A 15,188-nucleotide genomic window follows, 5' to 3' on the forward strand; every position below is an offset into this window, starting at 1 on the left:
GTATTTTGTTTATGAACAAACTAGTCAACAATAAGCTCGATAAAAATATAATAAAAAACAAGTTAAGCATAGGCTCATTTATGAACTTGAAAAATAAATTTATATCTTACTAAACATTTAATTAATTGAGAGCTTGGACCACCCATCCAAACTAAATGGGTTTAATAATATGGATTTTATAATAACTTGTGTTGAATCTCAAGCTCGACTTGACTAATGAATCAAGTTTAGCGAAGTTGAGCTCAAGTTTTTAGACTTTTGATGAGTTCAAGTTCAAACATTATTTGTAGGCTTAGTTTGAACTTGAGCCAAGCTTGAATATTTTACTTACTAGACAAAACTTAGTTCATTTACAATCCCAATTAGAGTGACTCAACCATCCAGTACTTAGCCTCAGAAAATAATAATAATAACAATAAAAAAGAGGGGCTCATACATTCTACATCCTTATTTTATATTGTTATATTAAAAATTACTTTCCTCTCTAGGATACAAGCAACATTAGAGAAATAAAATTTTTACAAATTTTTCATAACTTGTTAAGCTAATAAATTGTTATTGGAGTAACATTGTTTTAATATAGTTCAACCTAACACTTCGTGTACACACAAACCATTTCATATAAAAAAGTTATAAAAATTTGTGTCACTAAACTTAATGGTAAGATATATTTGTGGTTTAAATTGTTGAATTGGAATTTTGTTCTTGAATAATAGGCACTCAATTGGGTCCTCAAATAAATTGCTAAGAAATATTAGTGTAGACACTCCATTATGCACTCATATTACCGGTCTCTCACATTTAGCATGTGGCTCTTCAGAATTTTTTTTTAGCCAAATCAAAGAGCATTATTATAGCATTAAAATTTTGCAAAATGGTACGGTTCTCAACTAGTTTGAAGAGCATTATAGCATTTTGTAAAATCGTTCCTTCTCTTCTTTTTTTTCCTTTTTTTTTTTTATTCAGACTTTCTCTCTCCCTCGCTTCTCTAAAGAATAACTTATGATAAATCTTAGTTAGGTATATAAGAAAATGAAAGGTGAGACATAGAGTATGTTTGAAAATATAACAAAAATAGGAAAGTGGTATTTCATTTTAATATTGATTTTTTTTTTTTTTTAGAAACAAACACACACACAAAAGGAAGAGGGAAAGGGGTTCTAACACAAAGGCACATTACAACTCCACTCAAAAGTCATGGTAACTTTTAAAGGGAGAGTGGGGGCAAGTTATACTACACACAACACACTCTCTTAAGTAATGTGGGGACAATTTATAACACACACACACACAAGGAAAAGGGAAAAGGGAATATTGATTTAATTTGTAACACAAATATTGTCATAAGATTAAATTAAAAGATTCTCATATCATATGTCGTGGTATATTTTCAACATATGATTAAGTGGATCTTGACTTTAATGATAAGAGTGAATCTCAATCTCCATCCAAGGGAATACGAGGCCAAAGCTTGAGGGAGTTTACTTCTAATCTGAACACGGAACATCAAGACTTTCTATTTTGTGGATTTCAGTTAACTCAACTGATAAAGCCTCTAATAATTCAATAAAAAGTTTGGGGTTCAATCCCCTCCTAAGTAGCAGCTCCAAAAAGTTTTTTTTGAGGGTGGTCATTAAAAACACTTAATTTAAAAAAAAAATTATTAATAATAAAACTTGAATATATTAACATCACAAAATAAAAACATATTCAAATACATAAAGTTTTTTTAAAAACCTTCTCCCCTCTCCCTGTGTATTAGTGTTAAAAATATTTAGTATTCTAAAAAATAAAAAATACATAAAGTTTTAAAATTTTCTTTCACAAGTTTTCATATTTTAAAATTGTTGTATGATATGATAGTTTCACTATTAATATTATCAGCTACATCTTTTTCAATATACACAACCAAGCAATTATTAACTTACCGATCTCCTATTCAATTACTAACATATTGCCTAAATAAGTACTAATATAAAGGGAGAGTGGGGCAAGTTATACTATACACAACACACACTCTCTTAAGTAATGTGGGGACAATTTGTAACACACACACATAAGGAAGAGGGAAAAGGGAATAGGGAATATTGATTTAATTTGTAACACAAATACTGTCATAAGATTAAATTAAAAGATTCTCATATCATATGCCGTGGTATATTTTCAACATATGATTAAGTGGATCTTGACTTTAATGATAAAAGTGAATCTCAGTCTCCATCCAAGGGAATACGAGGCCAAAGCTTGAGGGAGTTTACTTCTAATCTGAACACGGAACATCAAGACTTTCTATTTTGTGGATTTCAGTTAACTCAACTGATAAAGTCTCTAATAATTCAATAAGAAGTTTGGGGTTCAATCCCTTCCTCAGTAGCAGCTCCAAAAAAAAAAATTTGAGGGTGGTCATTAAAAACACTTAATTTTAAAAAATTTATTAATAATAAAACTTGAATATATTAACATCACAAAATAAAAACATATTCAAATACATAAAGTTTCTTTAAAAACCTTCTCCCCTCTCCCTGTGTGTTAGTGTTAAAAATATTTAGTATTCTAAAAAAAAAAATACATAAAGTTTTAAAATTTTCTTTTACAAGTTTTCATATTTTAAAATTGTTGTATGATATGATAGTTTCACTATTAATATTATCAGCTACATCTTTTTCAATATACACAAACAAGCAATTATTAAGTTACCGATCTCCTATTCAATTACTAACATATTGCCTAAATAAGTACTAATATAAACAAAATACATTATCTTTTTGAAAAAATATATCACATAAATCCAACAAATTTGCCTAAAGACTAAAGCAAATACTAACAGACTAGCTATTTGAAAAGTGTGCATTTTTTTTATATAAAAAAAATAGCAATTTTAAAATATGCCAGTTGAAACACAATTTAAAAAATCACAATTAAACATTTGATTTGAGATTTTAAGCTAATATGTTTGTTTGAGCAATTTTTGAGAAGTGTTATGTTCACAGCATTTTTGCAACACTTTCACAACAAAACCTTAAGTTTTTACTGGTTCTAATTTGAACTTGCTACTGAAATTATTTTATATTCATTAGTAACAACTTGTTATTTAGGATTTTATACGAAAATATTGTGAAAATAACATTTCTTGCAATTTTTTTTTTCAACATTCAACGGACAAAAATTTTGGAGAGGTTGATTTTTATTTTTAATGGGTTCAATTGTTTATTAAGGGTGTTCAAGCATTTTTTTTAGGGTGGTCAAAAAAAAAATTTTTTCTAGAGTGGTCAAAAGACCCATATTAATTTAAAACTCAAAATTTTTGAAGTTATATTTAAAAAATAAAAAATAAAAAAATCAAGGTGGACAAGACCACCCTGATTAACACTTGGCGTTGCCAGTGCCCCTCCTACACCAAAAATCGATTAATGTCTTAGTCTAATAATAAAGAGTTATCATCAAGAGCGAATATCATAGATTGAAACTCTAAAAAAAAATAATAATAAATAAAACTTTTTATCTTTTTTTTTCCTTTTTCTTTTTCAAGCAAATATCATTAATAACAAGAATAAAATATAAGAAAATTCACATTAGTCCATCTATAATATAAAATAAAAAAAAAAAAATTAAATGTGTAAAATTTACACAGTTTTGCCTAAAAATAACTCACATCAGTCCATGTATAATGTGGAAATTTACAAGTTTGCTATAATAATCGTGTAAATTTTTCACACAAACACTTTTCATTTTGGATTTAGTTGTTTATTATTTCTTTACGTATCTCAAGGATGAAGGAAGAGAATAGATAGTAGTTGTTGTGTACAAAGAAAGAGAAATAACTTTAAAAATTCAAGAAGATTGATGTTTTTATAAAATATAGTTTAAAATAGATAATTTGATGTGGATTTTTTTGAAAAATGAGTATGTAAAATAGAAAAAATAAATTCTTACACTAAAATGAACAAAAAAAAAAATTGCACATGAAAATGCTCTAAGCAATAAAAGCATATATATTAGTTAACAGATAACGCTAAGGGTGGAGACCCAAGTGATACAATTAAAGGCCCAACGGGCTAAAATTATGGGCTGCCCAATTTTCTATTTACAATTTCAAAAAGGTTTGTTCAAAGTTAGACATAATTTCAAAGAATGGAGTCGATCTTGGCACAAGTGGCTTTTGGGCTACTACCATAGGTAGACATGGCACACAATGGAATGGAGGAGGAAATTGAATTAATAAGAACTAACCTGGCAGCTTGAGAAAGCAGTTTTGATTACCATCCATCAATTCGCAAAGAGAACATAAGAGATGAGATGCAAAGATTTATCAAATTTACACAATCTTCATTAAACCCATACTGATTCAAGATTCCCAAAAGAAGCTCCATTACATTTTGTCGAATGCCTTTTTTGTGTCAACTTTTAGCACTCTCTACCTTCCTTGCCTTTTATGGTCCATTTGGATCTAAGGAGAGGGAGGGAGAGTAGAGTAAGCTAACTTTATTTTACTCTACTCCTTTTTTGCTTTCCCTCCCTCCCCCCTCAATCCAAACAGGCAAATGATTCATTGATGCGCAATAATCTTATTTTATAGAATTACTCTTCCGGACACAGGCCACTTGCGTGATTAGGAATGGTAGATGGTATTTAAAGCCTATTCGGTAAAAAAAAAATTGGAGGTAATCTTGTAAGCAACGTTGCAGAAGTGCAGAACCTTATAAGCCTAAATTGGTTTACTGTTGAGAACTTGAGGCTCTGGAAATTTGAAGATAAATGCACTGAAAGTATGGATGAATTCTCTTATGAGCGATTAAAAAATAAATTGTGGCTACATTGGTAATACGATTAATAAAGCAAATTCCTACTTAGCCTATGTTCAAGACCCATGCCCCTACATTGGTTTTTTTTTTCTTTGATAGGTAAGAAAAAAAATTATAGAAGAAAAAAGGGCTATTTCATGTAGAGAGATGAAATAGCCAAAAGAATTCTGGCATTTCTACTTCATCCGACCACTGGAGTCAGAATTTTTGTTTCCTTAGGATTTCTTCAAGATTCAGAGCTTCTTGAAATTCCTGGATTTAGTTTATTTTTCTTTTTCAAAAATTTTTATGGTTGAGCTTCTTGTTGGATTGAATCAATCGCATGTTTTAGATAGGATATTTTGTTCTAAACAAACAAAAAGAGTTTTTGTTCCACCACTTCAACGTTTGGTTCATAGATTGATCTAAGATAATTTGTAGGGAGAAGAACCAACTGCTTCTATCCAAAGCATCTGTCACCACTACTGAGCTATTCTTATCCGTTGTCCATATTTCTTCAATTTTGAAGAGTTTAGGGTAGCTTTTCTTCTCCCTGTAAGTGAACAAAACCATTGGAGCATGATCCAAGGATGTAACTAGTAGATCTCTAACCAAAGCATAACAAAAACAACTCTCCATCCAATCTTTGACATTTGCATGAGTTGGTCTTTTGTTCGATGAAATGTAAGGGTTTTCCCCAGAGGTCCTAGATCAATCAAACCTTCTTAATTCATAAACCCCCATGAATCCTTCTCTTAAAAAGCTTGAAAAAGGATTCCCCAAGGTAGCGTTAGAGAAAAAAAAAATATTGAGTTTGTACCATATGCAATCCTCATACCTCCCTGGCCACTCGCAAATTTCCACCTACATAGCAACTGACCAAGCATGGTTGCCAAAGCCATCAGGTTCATACTCTCTTGAAGGCATAAATCCATATCTAACCTTGCCAATTAATTTATCTTCTTAATTATTGGAATTCTAATTAGTTTGGTGCTAAGAGCCTTATAACTCAATAACACTACCCAATTCTCTCTATAGGGAAAATCTGAGTTCAAATTATCCCACTCACTCCCACTTAATGTAAGGAAAATGGTGAAAGAGAGGGGGGGGGGGGAGAGGTTCACCTCAAATTTTATCAGATAGAGAGAACAAATTTTCTGAAAACCCTTTCCTGAAGTTAATGAATGCTGAATCAAAATTTAAAGATTTACTAGTATTTTCAAAGCCCACTAGAATAACTTGTTGAGCACACATTATATTTATTTCCTTTTCAATCTGAGTTTCAATATCTCCTGTTTTGAGGTCTATGATTTTTTTTTTTAAATGAAGTGGAACCTCACCAAGGTAGGGCTCTTTTGACTCACCCCTAAGAAGTAAATCACGAATACACGATCCTACCTGCCAAAACTGTGTATTAGGTAATCCAGGGAAACTCTTAGTGGGGATGAACCCAGGATGTCTGGATCTACAAATCGTCTCATCCCAAGCCTCCAACCAATAGGTTGCACCCTGACGAGTTCTATGAAAATATATAGAGCTGAAGATTTAAACAATAATCTCGGCAGCCCCACTAAATCCTTAGGGAGCAAGGTAAAGAATTGATTGCGGGAGAACTAAGTCCAAGGAAAAGTTATTCACAAGATGAAATTGTAACAATCAATAGCAACAAGTTAAATAAATCATTTCCTAAATAAATTTTAACAATACTACAATCTATGAAACAGTGAAACGGTATACAGTAAAAATATATAATAAGCACGTCAAGAAAAAGCCAGTACAGTGGCAAGTGCTGTTATCCACAATCTCATATTTCACCTGTCCCAAGAGGCTGCCTTGAAGTATCACCAGAAGCCCATGCTTGATAGTCCTTCACAAGCTGCACAACCAAGATCAAAAACAAAGCATCGATCAAGATTAACATAAATGGCTCTATAGAATAAACTCTTTAGCCGAAGCATATTCTTATGTGAAGATTTTACTCTTTAGATGATCAAAAAGAATCAAAATGGAAGGTCAACCAACTATTGGAAATAATTTGGGGAGAAGTGTCATTGCAGACATTGTAATAATGAAAAATTTGGGAAGCAGTAAATAGACCTCAAGCATTAAAAGGAGAGTGAGAGATAAGCAGGAATGATATAAGTACTTTAGCACCATTCTGCCTATCTATACTTTCAAAAAAAGCATGCCAAACAAACATGCCTAAGTTCTTACAATGCTATTTAAAATTTTGGGAAAATTCCAAACACACCCATATAGATTTATACTTAAGAAAAATTAAACTCTACACTTTAAATTGTGCCAATTTAAATGCCACACGTTCCAATAAATATCACATGTATCAGATATAAGCACCCTCCCTCTCACAGTGTGAGGATCCCACATTAATATGGGACCCACACTTTTTGTGTGAGAGAGGATATATATACATCCACTGCATGAGATACCTCTTCTGCACTTTTATTACTAAGACAATCAAACTCCCAATCCCACTTTGTTAAACTGAACCTCAACAGAGAGAAAGTTGCACCAATATACACACAAAAATGACACCATTTTTTCCTAAAGACAATAATGATGTTTTTGTTGAGTGAGAAAGAGAGAACAATAACAGTTTCAATATCAGTTTTTGCATTTCGGATAAAGTTTTTCATTATCTCTCTCTAATGTTAAATGATGAGTTATACAGGTTAAATAAAACAGTGCCTTTTACTGTGTGTATTGGTGTAAAATTTCTTGTGCAGAATTAAACTAGGATAGGGATTTTGATTGTCACAATAATAAGAGTGTAGGGTTTAAATTGACACAATTAAAAGCATAGAGTTTAATTAATCATAGGTATAAAATTAGGGTTTTTTTTTCCCCTAAATTTTTTTGTGGAGTATCATTTGATTGGTTTTTCCTAAGGAAAGGTTGAGATGGGCCTGGGTCCATTAAAATAAGTAGGCACAACCAATAGAAGTTTCCATATGGAGCCTTCTCTGCCACAACACAGGCAAGAAGTTGTGATTGAAAATGTTGCATACCAAAATGCTATCTAATTATCATATTCCAGATTCCAATATGCACCCAGGTAAGGACATATGACTAAATCTAATCGGAATGAATTATGTGGAGGCTTAAGATTTGCAATTGCCACTTTCCTGTTTAATTGGTAAGAAAAGCTAATAAAAGTTTCAACAAACCTGTGCTGTAAATCGGGGAAGCATAATCCTCAGTACTTGTTCAAGGACTTGGGTACCAGTTGATTCAATTGCTTGCACTGGAATTAGACTAAATGCAGAAGGAATCTCAATGCCAACCTGGATGCAACATAATAATCCCAAATGAAATTTTTAGATACTTATAAACACTTTAAATTATTATGCAATGACTAGAAACAATCACTTCAAAATCATTACCTCGATGACAGTATCTGAGGTCAGTTGTTGCACAAATGAGTTGCTTTGGTTGCTCCCACATGAAACTTGGTTCACCATAGAAGCTGCATTCCCACACCAAATCAATGTCAAAGCATTCCTGAAAAAAGCATATACCAAATGACTCAACATGATTAAGGTTGTTTTTCAACTAGGCTTTTTATGTCCACTTCCATGTTATACAAAAATAAATCAAATATATTTACTTGCGTGTAAGCTTTCCTTGTTAACCTCCCCAACTTCAAATCTTTGCAACCATTATCTACATAGACCACTTTGTGAAGAAGTGTCTCTTTCAACCTAAAATTTTAATTAATCAATAATGAAATGCCATCAAAGTTATTCAATAAAGGAGAGTCATTACACTCCATAACCATACCACTTCTGTACTTCTGTTATTGCATAGCATCAGACTTATTCAATAATGAGACAGCAGTTTATCTACATATCCATCAACATCTGTGCTTCTCTCTCCTGTTATTGATTGCTTAGCATCAAAGTTATTTAGTGACAGCTCACTTTCACTAATGTCAATAGCAGTATACTTGTCTGCTTATTGATATTTACTACATTTTGGAAGTAAAGCAATAAAGAATAAAAATATTTGCTAGAGGCCTATGGCCTGTTTGGTTGTGTTGTTTAAACAACAGTTTTCGCTATTTAAATAACACAACACCTATTTTCACAACACTTTTTCACCCACACCTATTGTTTGCAAATTTGTCTTAAGAACACACAAGGTACGCTATTGATGGAAAACATGGACCTTTTATTAAATTAATCCACAACAAACTGTATTAGCATGACATCAAAGTTTCATTGCTTGGGTTAGTATCTTCTCTTTGGGATGGCTAGATTAGTCATGATAGTCCTTATTATCAGTTACACCATATCCGCTAATTGATTTCTTACTTCAATTAAATATCCCACCCACCCTCTATTTTTCTATAATGCCATCAAATCTGTATTAATTTCCATGCCATTAAAAATGTATAAAGTAACCGTTTTGCTTGTAAGCTAAAATTTTCAAGTCCAGCCATAAGTTACCCTCAAAATTATTTCTCCCAATCGAAAACCCATGTATGTGGTAATACCCAAATCCAGGTGTTTCTAACGACAATAGTGTAACTAACCTCAATGACCAAGATCTGTTAGATAAGATGAAATTCAAAATTCATTTCAAGCAAATGGCTTGGCTATGCAGTAATAACCGGCTTTGATAAGTATTAAGTATGTTGCAGAGAGTATAGTGATCAAAGATGTCCCGTACAGAGTGAAACTAACTGAATTTGCCAGCAATTAGTTGTATCTACAAAACACAGCCAAGTTTTTATATTGCCACTCTGCACATATATAGTCATTATCAACAGAACTCTATCATGAACTCCACGCTGATTAATAAGTAGTTGTAATTCAAATGCTATAGCAACCATATATCATTCCAATTTGTCTGGTGATAACGCTAATTCAAAAACCAATTACAAAATCACTCACCCTCAAATTTGTCATTCTGCGCAGCAACCATTGGAGACCCCTCGAGCTGTACCAACAAACAATTATCAGAACAAAGGCCAAAATGACACCACCAGATTCAAACCAAAAGAAAAACACACACACACACATACAAAAAGTAGAGAGCAAAAGCAGAAACCTTGCAAGACAAGAGCCTAATGCAACACCCATTAGGCTGCTCTTCCACTCTAACAAGCAAAACAGGGCAAACCTCAAAAGCAAAGAACTTAATCCTATAAATGTAACACCTAAACGTGTTCTCATCCACCCTCTCAATTCGCTCCGCATCCAACACCGAGTACTGACTCGCCGGCAACCTCATATACTCAACTGTCACAACAACAACAACAAAAAACCCATCAAAACTTTCCAAAAACCCACTTCACAGTTCTCAAAATCAAAACCAAAAAGTCCATCCTAACATTACTTAGAGGTCGTTCGAGCTGCCGGACTGTAACGGACTCTTTTCGCCGAGCAACGAACCGGGCTTTCTGCGTTGAATCCGCCGAAATGCGAATCGAGGAGGGTCTCCGAGATTCCTCACGCTCAGCAGAGAAAGCTAAACCCAACTGACCATGTCTTAAACAGTGACGAGCTTTTCTAGGGCTTGCTCTAGGACATGAAATGCCACCAAATCCAATACTAAAAGAGCAAGATGAGCTAAATGCCATCAAAGCCCAAACGAAAACAGAGAATCACTGAAATAAATTGCTTCGATTTGAGCCTGAGATTTTGAATAATACTGGTATTTGTGAATGGATGAGCCTTGTGTGTGTTACTGTAAACTCAGATAAAGACCACGAACTACGCTGTCTGCGCGCACGTGAGAGTCACGTGACTTAGCGACAAAAATTGAAATGAAAATTTTTTCATTCATCAGTGAAAAAAAAAAAACTACATTTCCCAAAATGCCCCTACATAGAAAAAAAAACCACAAATTTTCAAGAGCTAGTAAACTTGGTAACCGCCTTGGTTCCTTCGGAGACCGCGTGCTTGGCGAGCTCGCCGGGAAGAACCAGCCGCACCGCCGTCTGGATCTCGCGCGAGGTGATCGTCGGCTTCTTGTTGTAGCGAGCGAGCCTCGAGGACTCGCTCGCGAGCTTCTCGAAGATGTCGTTGATGAAGCTGTTCATGATTCCCATGGCCTTGCTGGAAATCCCAATGTCGGGGTGGACCTGCTTCAACACCTTGAAGATGTATATCTTGTAGGTCTCGACGTTGCGCTTCGTCCTCTTCTTCTTCTTGTCGACCGAGGAGGCGGCGCCGCCTTCCTTCGGGAGCTTCTTCTCCGCCTTAGGCTTCTTCTCCGCCGGTGCTTTCTCCGCCGGCTTCTTCTCCGCTGCCTTTGGTGCCATTTTTCAAATTCTAGAGAGAGAGAGAAAAAAGAGAGGGAATTTCAAATACTCAAATGTGTGTTAGTTTGTTGCTTTGTGCTCAGTGGGGTTTGGGAGTTTTGTTTATATAGAGGCGAACGGTGAGAGCTGATTGGTTGAGGGCTAGGGGACGCGGATCGATGACGTGGATGGTTGGATCTTTTTAGGGATGTGAGTTGACGGTGGAGATTGGTTTTGGTGGGAAAAGAAAAGGAGGGATTTGGGAAATTTTTGAATTTTGCTTTTTGACTTTTTATTTTTTATTTTGGATTTTGGAGTTTGGGCGGCAGAGGCTAATTTCGGCGGTCCAACTGGTTAGGAACTTTAGGTGGGTGAATGGTTAGCTGGATCAAGAAGACTTTGTTTTAGCTGTTCGGTGGGCTCTGGGCTCACAGGTGGCAAATGGGATTGTTAGGTAAGGTTACGCCTTTGGTTTGAGTTTGACCCCTTTTTTTTTATGTTTTCTTTACTTTACAAATTTCTAAATTATTACCTATTTTTTCCAATAAAAATGAATATTTTTTCAAATTAGCCAATCCAACTTTGATCCCTAATACCCTATTTTTATAAAATAAAAAATAAAAAATTTACTCCAACTTTAAAGTTTAAATCACTTATTGTTATTTGGTGATCCATTCCTAACAAAATTAGGCTTCTGGGCCTAGAGCCCCAATTTACTTGTATTTTGGGTTAGGCTTATCTCATAATGGGAGGTCCAATAAATGATTCTAAAAGTTACTGATGGAGTTAGAGTGTTGTTTCGGCCCTAAACTCTCTTGATCTTAGCTCAGCCGAGATGATGACTATACAACAAAGCCCTTTCCCTAAAATCCGAATAGGAATTCTTAATTCTCAAGATGTGTTGCTCCTTACTACTCTTGTGTGTCTCACTTCCTATAATTTTCCACCCCCCCACTCCTTCCTCTCCTCCCCTATTTATATCCTCCTCTTAGTGGGGTTATCATGATGAGGCCATATTCCCCACATCAATAAGCCCCCACCGTATCACATCGCTGAACAGAGGGGACCCACCTCCTTCTAGTGATATGACTTCCCAGTAAGTTATGCATGACGCTAATTATTACTAAGCGAGCAGAATCCCCCTAGGCATTATTTCTTATTCACGACACATCTTGGGATATTTAGTTCTAATGTTCGGCCAAACCCATCTCCGCTTGGCTAAGTGTGCTGAAATGGGCTGAGAAAATTCAATGAGTCGATCTGCATTTCAAAACCGACTTGCTATTCTCAGACCATACAGTTACAAAAGTATTACTTAGGGTATTTTTGTAAGGATTTAACCTTTTTTTCTTTTCACCTATGCCTTGGTCTAATGAAATCTAAGATGTGTCTCTAACAGCATTAAACCTATTTTTCTCTCCATTTTGGAGAGCAAACCCACAAAAATCAACTCCAACGGTCTCTCCAAAATGCAAACAAAAATTGGAGCAGCTATTATCACTCTTTTGGTATGGAGAGTACTGTAGCTTTGCTATTGGACCACCTTTTTATTTTTATTTTTATTTTTTATACAGTTCTCTCTCTCTCTCTCTCTCTCTCTCTCTCTCTCTCTCTCTCTCTCTCTCTCTCTCTCTCTCTCTCTCTCTCTCATGGCTATAGGCTAAGAACGTGGATGATCTTGGCGAAGTAGTGGATGTAGACAACAAGGGTGGTGTCATGAGCTGCAAAGGCGAGCGAGCCGATGAACATGAGCACCTAGTCGAGCATATTGATGCAAGCAAAGAGACAAGAGAAAGGCACGACAGCTGGAGGCAGCTCAATCTCTTATGACTCTCTGATCTCATCATTTGACTTTAAGACGCACACTAACTTAATAAAATTGTTGGGATCGAAGCCAACACCAATCTCTCTCCTCTCGTTGATCTTAAAGCCACAATAAAACCCACTCAACACAGTCTCTCTCTAACTTAAGATTTTGGGTTAAAACAAATAAAAAAATGTGGGTGTTGGTGGATGATAAAATTTGAGCAAAAGAAATTTGGATCCTATTGGTTGGTAAAAATATGGGCAAAAAAGAGATTTGACTATCATAGATTGTTGAAAATGGAGAAAAGTTTTGGGTGTTTGTTAGTTGATAAAATGTATCAAATCTTGGAAAAAAAAAGAATAAATAATATGTAAATGGTGATTGAAAAATGATAAAGAACCTATTAGAAATTGTATTTGAAAAAATAGGTAAACAAAATGCAAAAGTAATTGTTCATTTTTCAAATAGTGTAAATTTTGGAAAAGCTGGAGATGCTCTAATATGTTGACTATTTAGAATTCTTTTTATAATCTCAATCACACACGATGAAACTGTAGGTGTTTGTCTCAATTCCTAACTACAAACTCTTCAATTTTGTTCAACCCACAAACAATCAAATATAATAAATAAAGGTTAAAACACAATTTGTGTTCATGTACCATATGATATGTTTTAATTTCATTTTAAAAAAATATAGATTCAAAACCATTCACGTTCATATCTTCATCCAGCCCCTAAGACTCATTTCGCAAATTACTCGACAAGATTCCCGTATACTATGCCATAGAGGTCGCCATCTCCCATCACCCACTTGATCATGACTACAATAAAACAGCTATTGTTCCTCCAAAGTTGACCATTCATAAAGGGATTGCTACTGTGTTGGCGAGACAAATCAAAGCCATGGCCCAAAGTATAGATCATTCTTTAAAATTTGAATGTCTTGGTCTTTGTTTAGGGCACTCATAATCATTTATGCCCCAACACACTGCATCTACAAACTAGAAACTACAATAGAATATTAATTAGTAGACATTCGTATTGGAAATTCTTACACACCACATAATTAAGAAGTTCTATAATGTCATGAAGTCAAAGAAATCTCCCAATTAATGATAGAGATATATATATTTTTTTTGAGAAAGAATGATAGAGATATTAAATAATTAAAACCTTCCATAGTGGACCAAATTAGAAGCTAACATCACAATGTCTCACATCACCATGAAGCACGGAGCTGTCACCCTAAATATGGCTAAAATTGTTTTTCCACGATAAGAGTTAGGCTAAACTGCAAAACCCATGTCCTATGTTTCATCCAAATTCATTTCAGTTTTTTAATTTTGTGTTTGCTCATTTTTGTCCTCTAACTTTTAAGTTTATTCAATTAAGGTTGTTTCATCAACTTTTGTTATATGTTGTGATTAATTTTATAATTTTTTAAATATTTCTTCAAAATTTGTAAATAAACAAAATTAAATTAATGATTGAAAAATAATTTTCAGATTTTTGTTTTCAAAATTTTTTAACAAAAGTTGATGGAAATACCTTAATTGAATAAATCTGAAATTTAGAAGATTGAAATGAACCAAAACAAAATTAGAGGACTGAAATTAATTCTAAAAAAACTTAGAGTGGATTTTGCATTTTAGCTTAAGAATTATATTGGCATACTTTGCAATGAATAATGGATAGATTGTCAAAACATAGGGACTAGATATGGATGGCAACATTGAAACAACATAGAGTCTTGATCTTCAGTAAAAATGTTGGCTTTTAAGACTTCATAGTAAAGTAGAGTTTGTCGGAAATTAGAAAAACTGGCCCATAAGGGTTTGATCGTATTGGTGAATTCATATGATGCATGGCCTTTGAAGTTTGATAGATTATCGAGAATATCAAAGATCTTTAAGTTATTTTAGGACCATAGTCAATTTTACAAATATTTTTCATAATTATCTTATGTGGCAAATTGTGATTGCCCGTTTGGTACATGTGTTTAAACAACAGTTTTTAGTTTTTGGAAATACGTGTGAATGAAAAAGTATGTAAAAATACGTATAATATTGTTTAAAAACTGAAAACATGTGTTTAAACACATGTATCAAACAGGAATGTTTGTCACTTTCAAGTTGATTTACTACTTTTTTTCCATCATCCATATCGGATAATTGTGAAAATTGGTGTGAAATTGATTATGGTCTTAGAAATTTTCAAGAACTTTAATTGTCTATTTCAGGAAATTATCTTTTTATAGTGTTTATTTACGATATAGTTGTATTGCCCAATCTCAACTTAGAACTGGCTCTTTCTCAAAAAAAAAAAAAAACCTTAG

The 15,188-nt window shown here is 33.8% G+C and overlaps 2 protein-coding genes across 3 annotated transcripts; both read right to left on the minus strand.

Annotated features, from left to right (window-relative positions):
• Positions 1-6,395: 6,395 nt before the first annotated feature.
• Positions 6,396-10,419, minus strand: LOC126697148 (uncharacterized). 2 transcript variants are annotated; one of them, XR_007646157.1, is made up of 7 exons: positions 10,140-10,419; positions 9,852-10,042; positions 9,695-9,740; positions 8,407-8,462; positions 8,183-8,300; positions 7,967-8,083; positions 6,516-6,657 (listed from the first exon to the last, which is right to left on the minus strand). XR_007646157.1 is itself a non-coding variant. In XM_050394018.1 (6 exons), exons 1-6 carry the CDS (start codon positions 10,381-10,383, stop codon positions 6,586-6,588), a joined length of 753 nt encoding a protein of 250 aa, XP_050249975.1. In that variant the 5' UTR covers positions 10,384-10,419; the 3' UTR covers positions 6,396-6,585. The 2 variants fall into 2 exon arrangements, 1 of the variants encoding a protein (XP_050249975.1); XM_050394018.1 differs by lacking the exon at positions 8,407-8,462 and having other exon boundaries at positions 6,396-6,657; positions 8,183-8,265.
• A 145-nt stretch (positions 10,420-10,564) lies between these two features.
• Positions 10,565-11,156, minus strand: LOC126697149 (probable histone H2B.3). The gene has a single exon (XM_050394019.1). It carries the CDS (start codon positions 11,065-11,067, stop codon positions 10,654-10,656), a length of 414 nt encoding a protein of 137 aa, XP_050249976.1. The 5' UTR covers positions 11,068-11,156; the 3' UTR covers positions 10,565-10,653.
• Positions 11,157-15,188: the final 4,032 nt, after the last annotated feature.

Source organism: Quercus robur, chromosome 8 (assembly GCF_932294415.1).
Source record: "Quercus robur chromosome 8, dhQueRobu3.1, whole genome shotgun sequence".
NCBI lineage: Eukaryota > Viridiplantae > Streptophyta > Magnoliopsida > Fagales > Fagaceae > Quercus > Quercus robur.

What these genes read in the sequence shown, in the direction of transcription:
- LOC126697149 (XM_050394019.1), bottom strand. Translation starts at nt 11,067, where the DNA reads ATGGCACCAAAGGCAGCGGAGAAGAAGCCGGCGGAGAAAGCACCGGCG.
- LOC126697148 (XM_050394018.1), bottom strand. Translation starts at nt 10,383, where the DNA reads ATGGCATTTAGCTCATCTTGCTCTTTTAGTATTGGATTTGGTGGCATT. An exon ending in GCAGCTCGAACGACCTCTAA is followed by an intron (nt 10,043 to 10,139) that starts GTAATGTTAGGA and finishes TTGTTGTGACAG; the next exon opens with TTGAGTATATGAGGTTGCCG. An exon ending in GCAGAATGACAAATTTGAGG is followed by an intron (nt 8,266 to 9,694) that starts GTGAGTGATTTT and finishes GTGGGAATGCAG; the next exon opens with CTTCTATGGTGAACCAAGTT.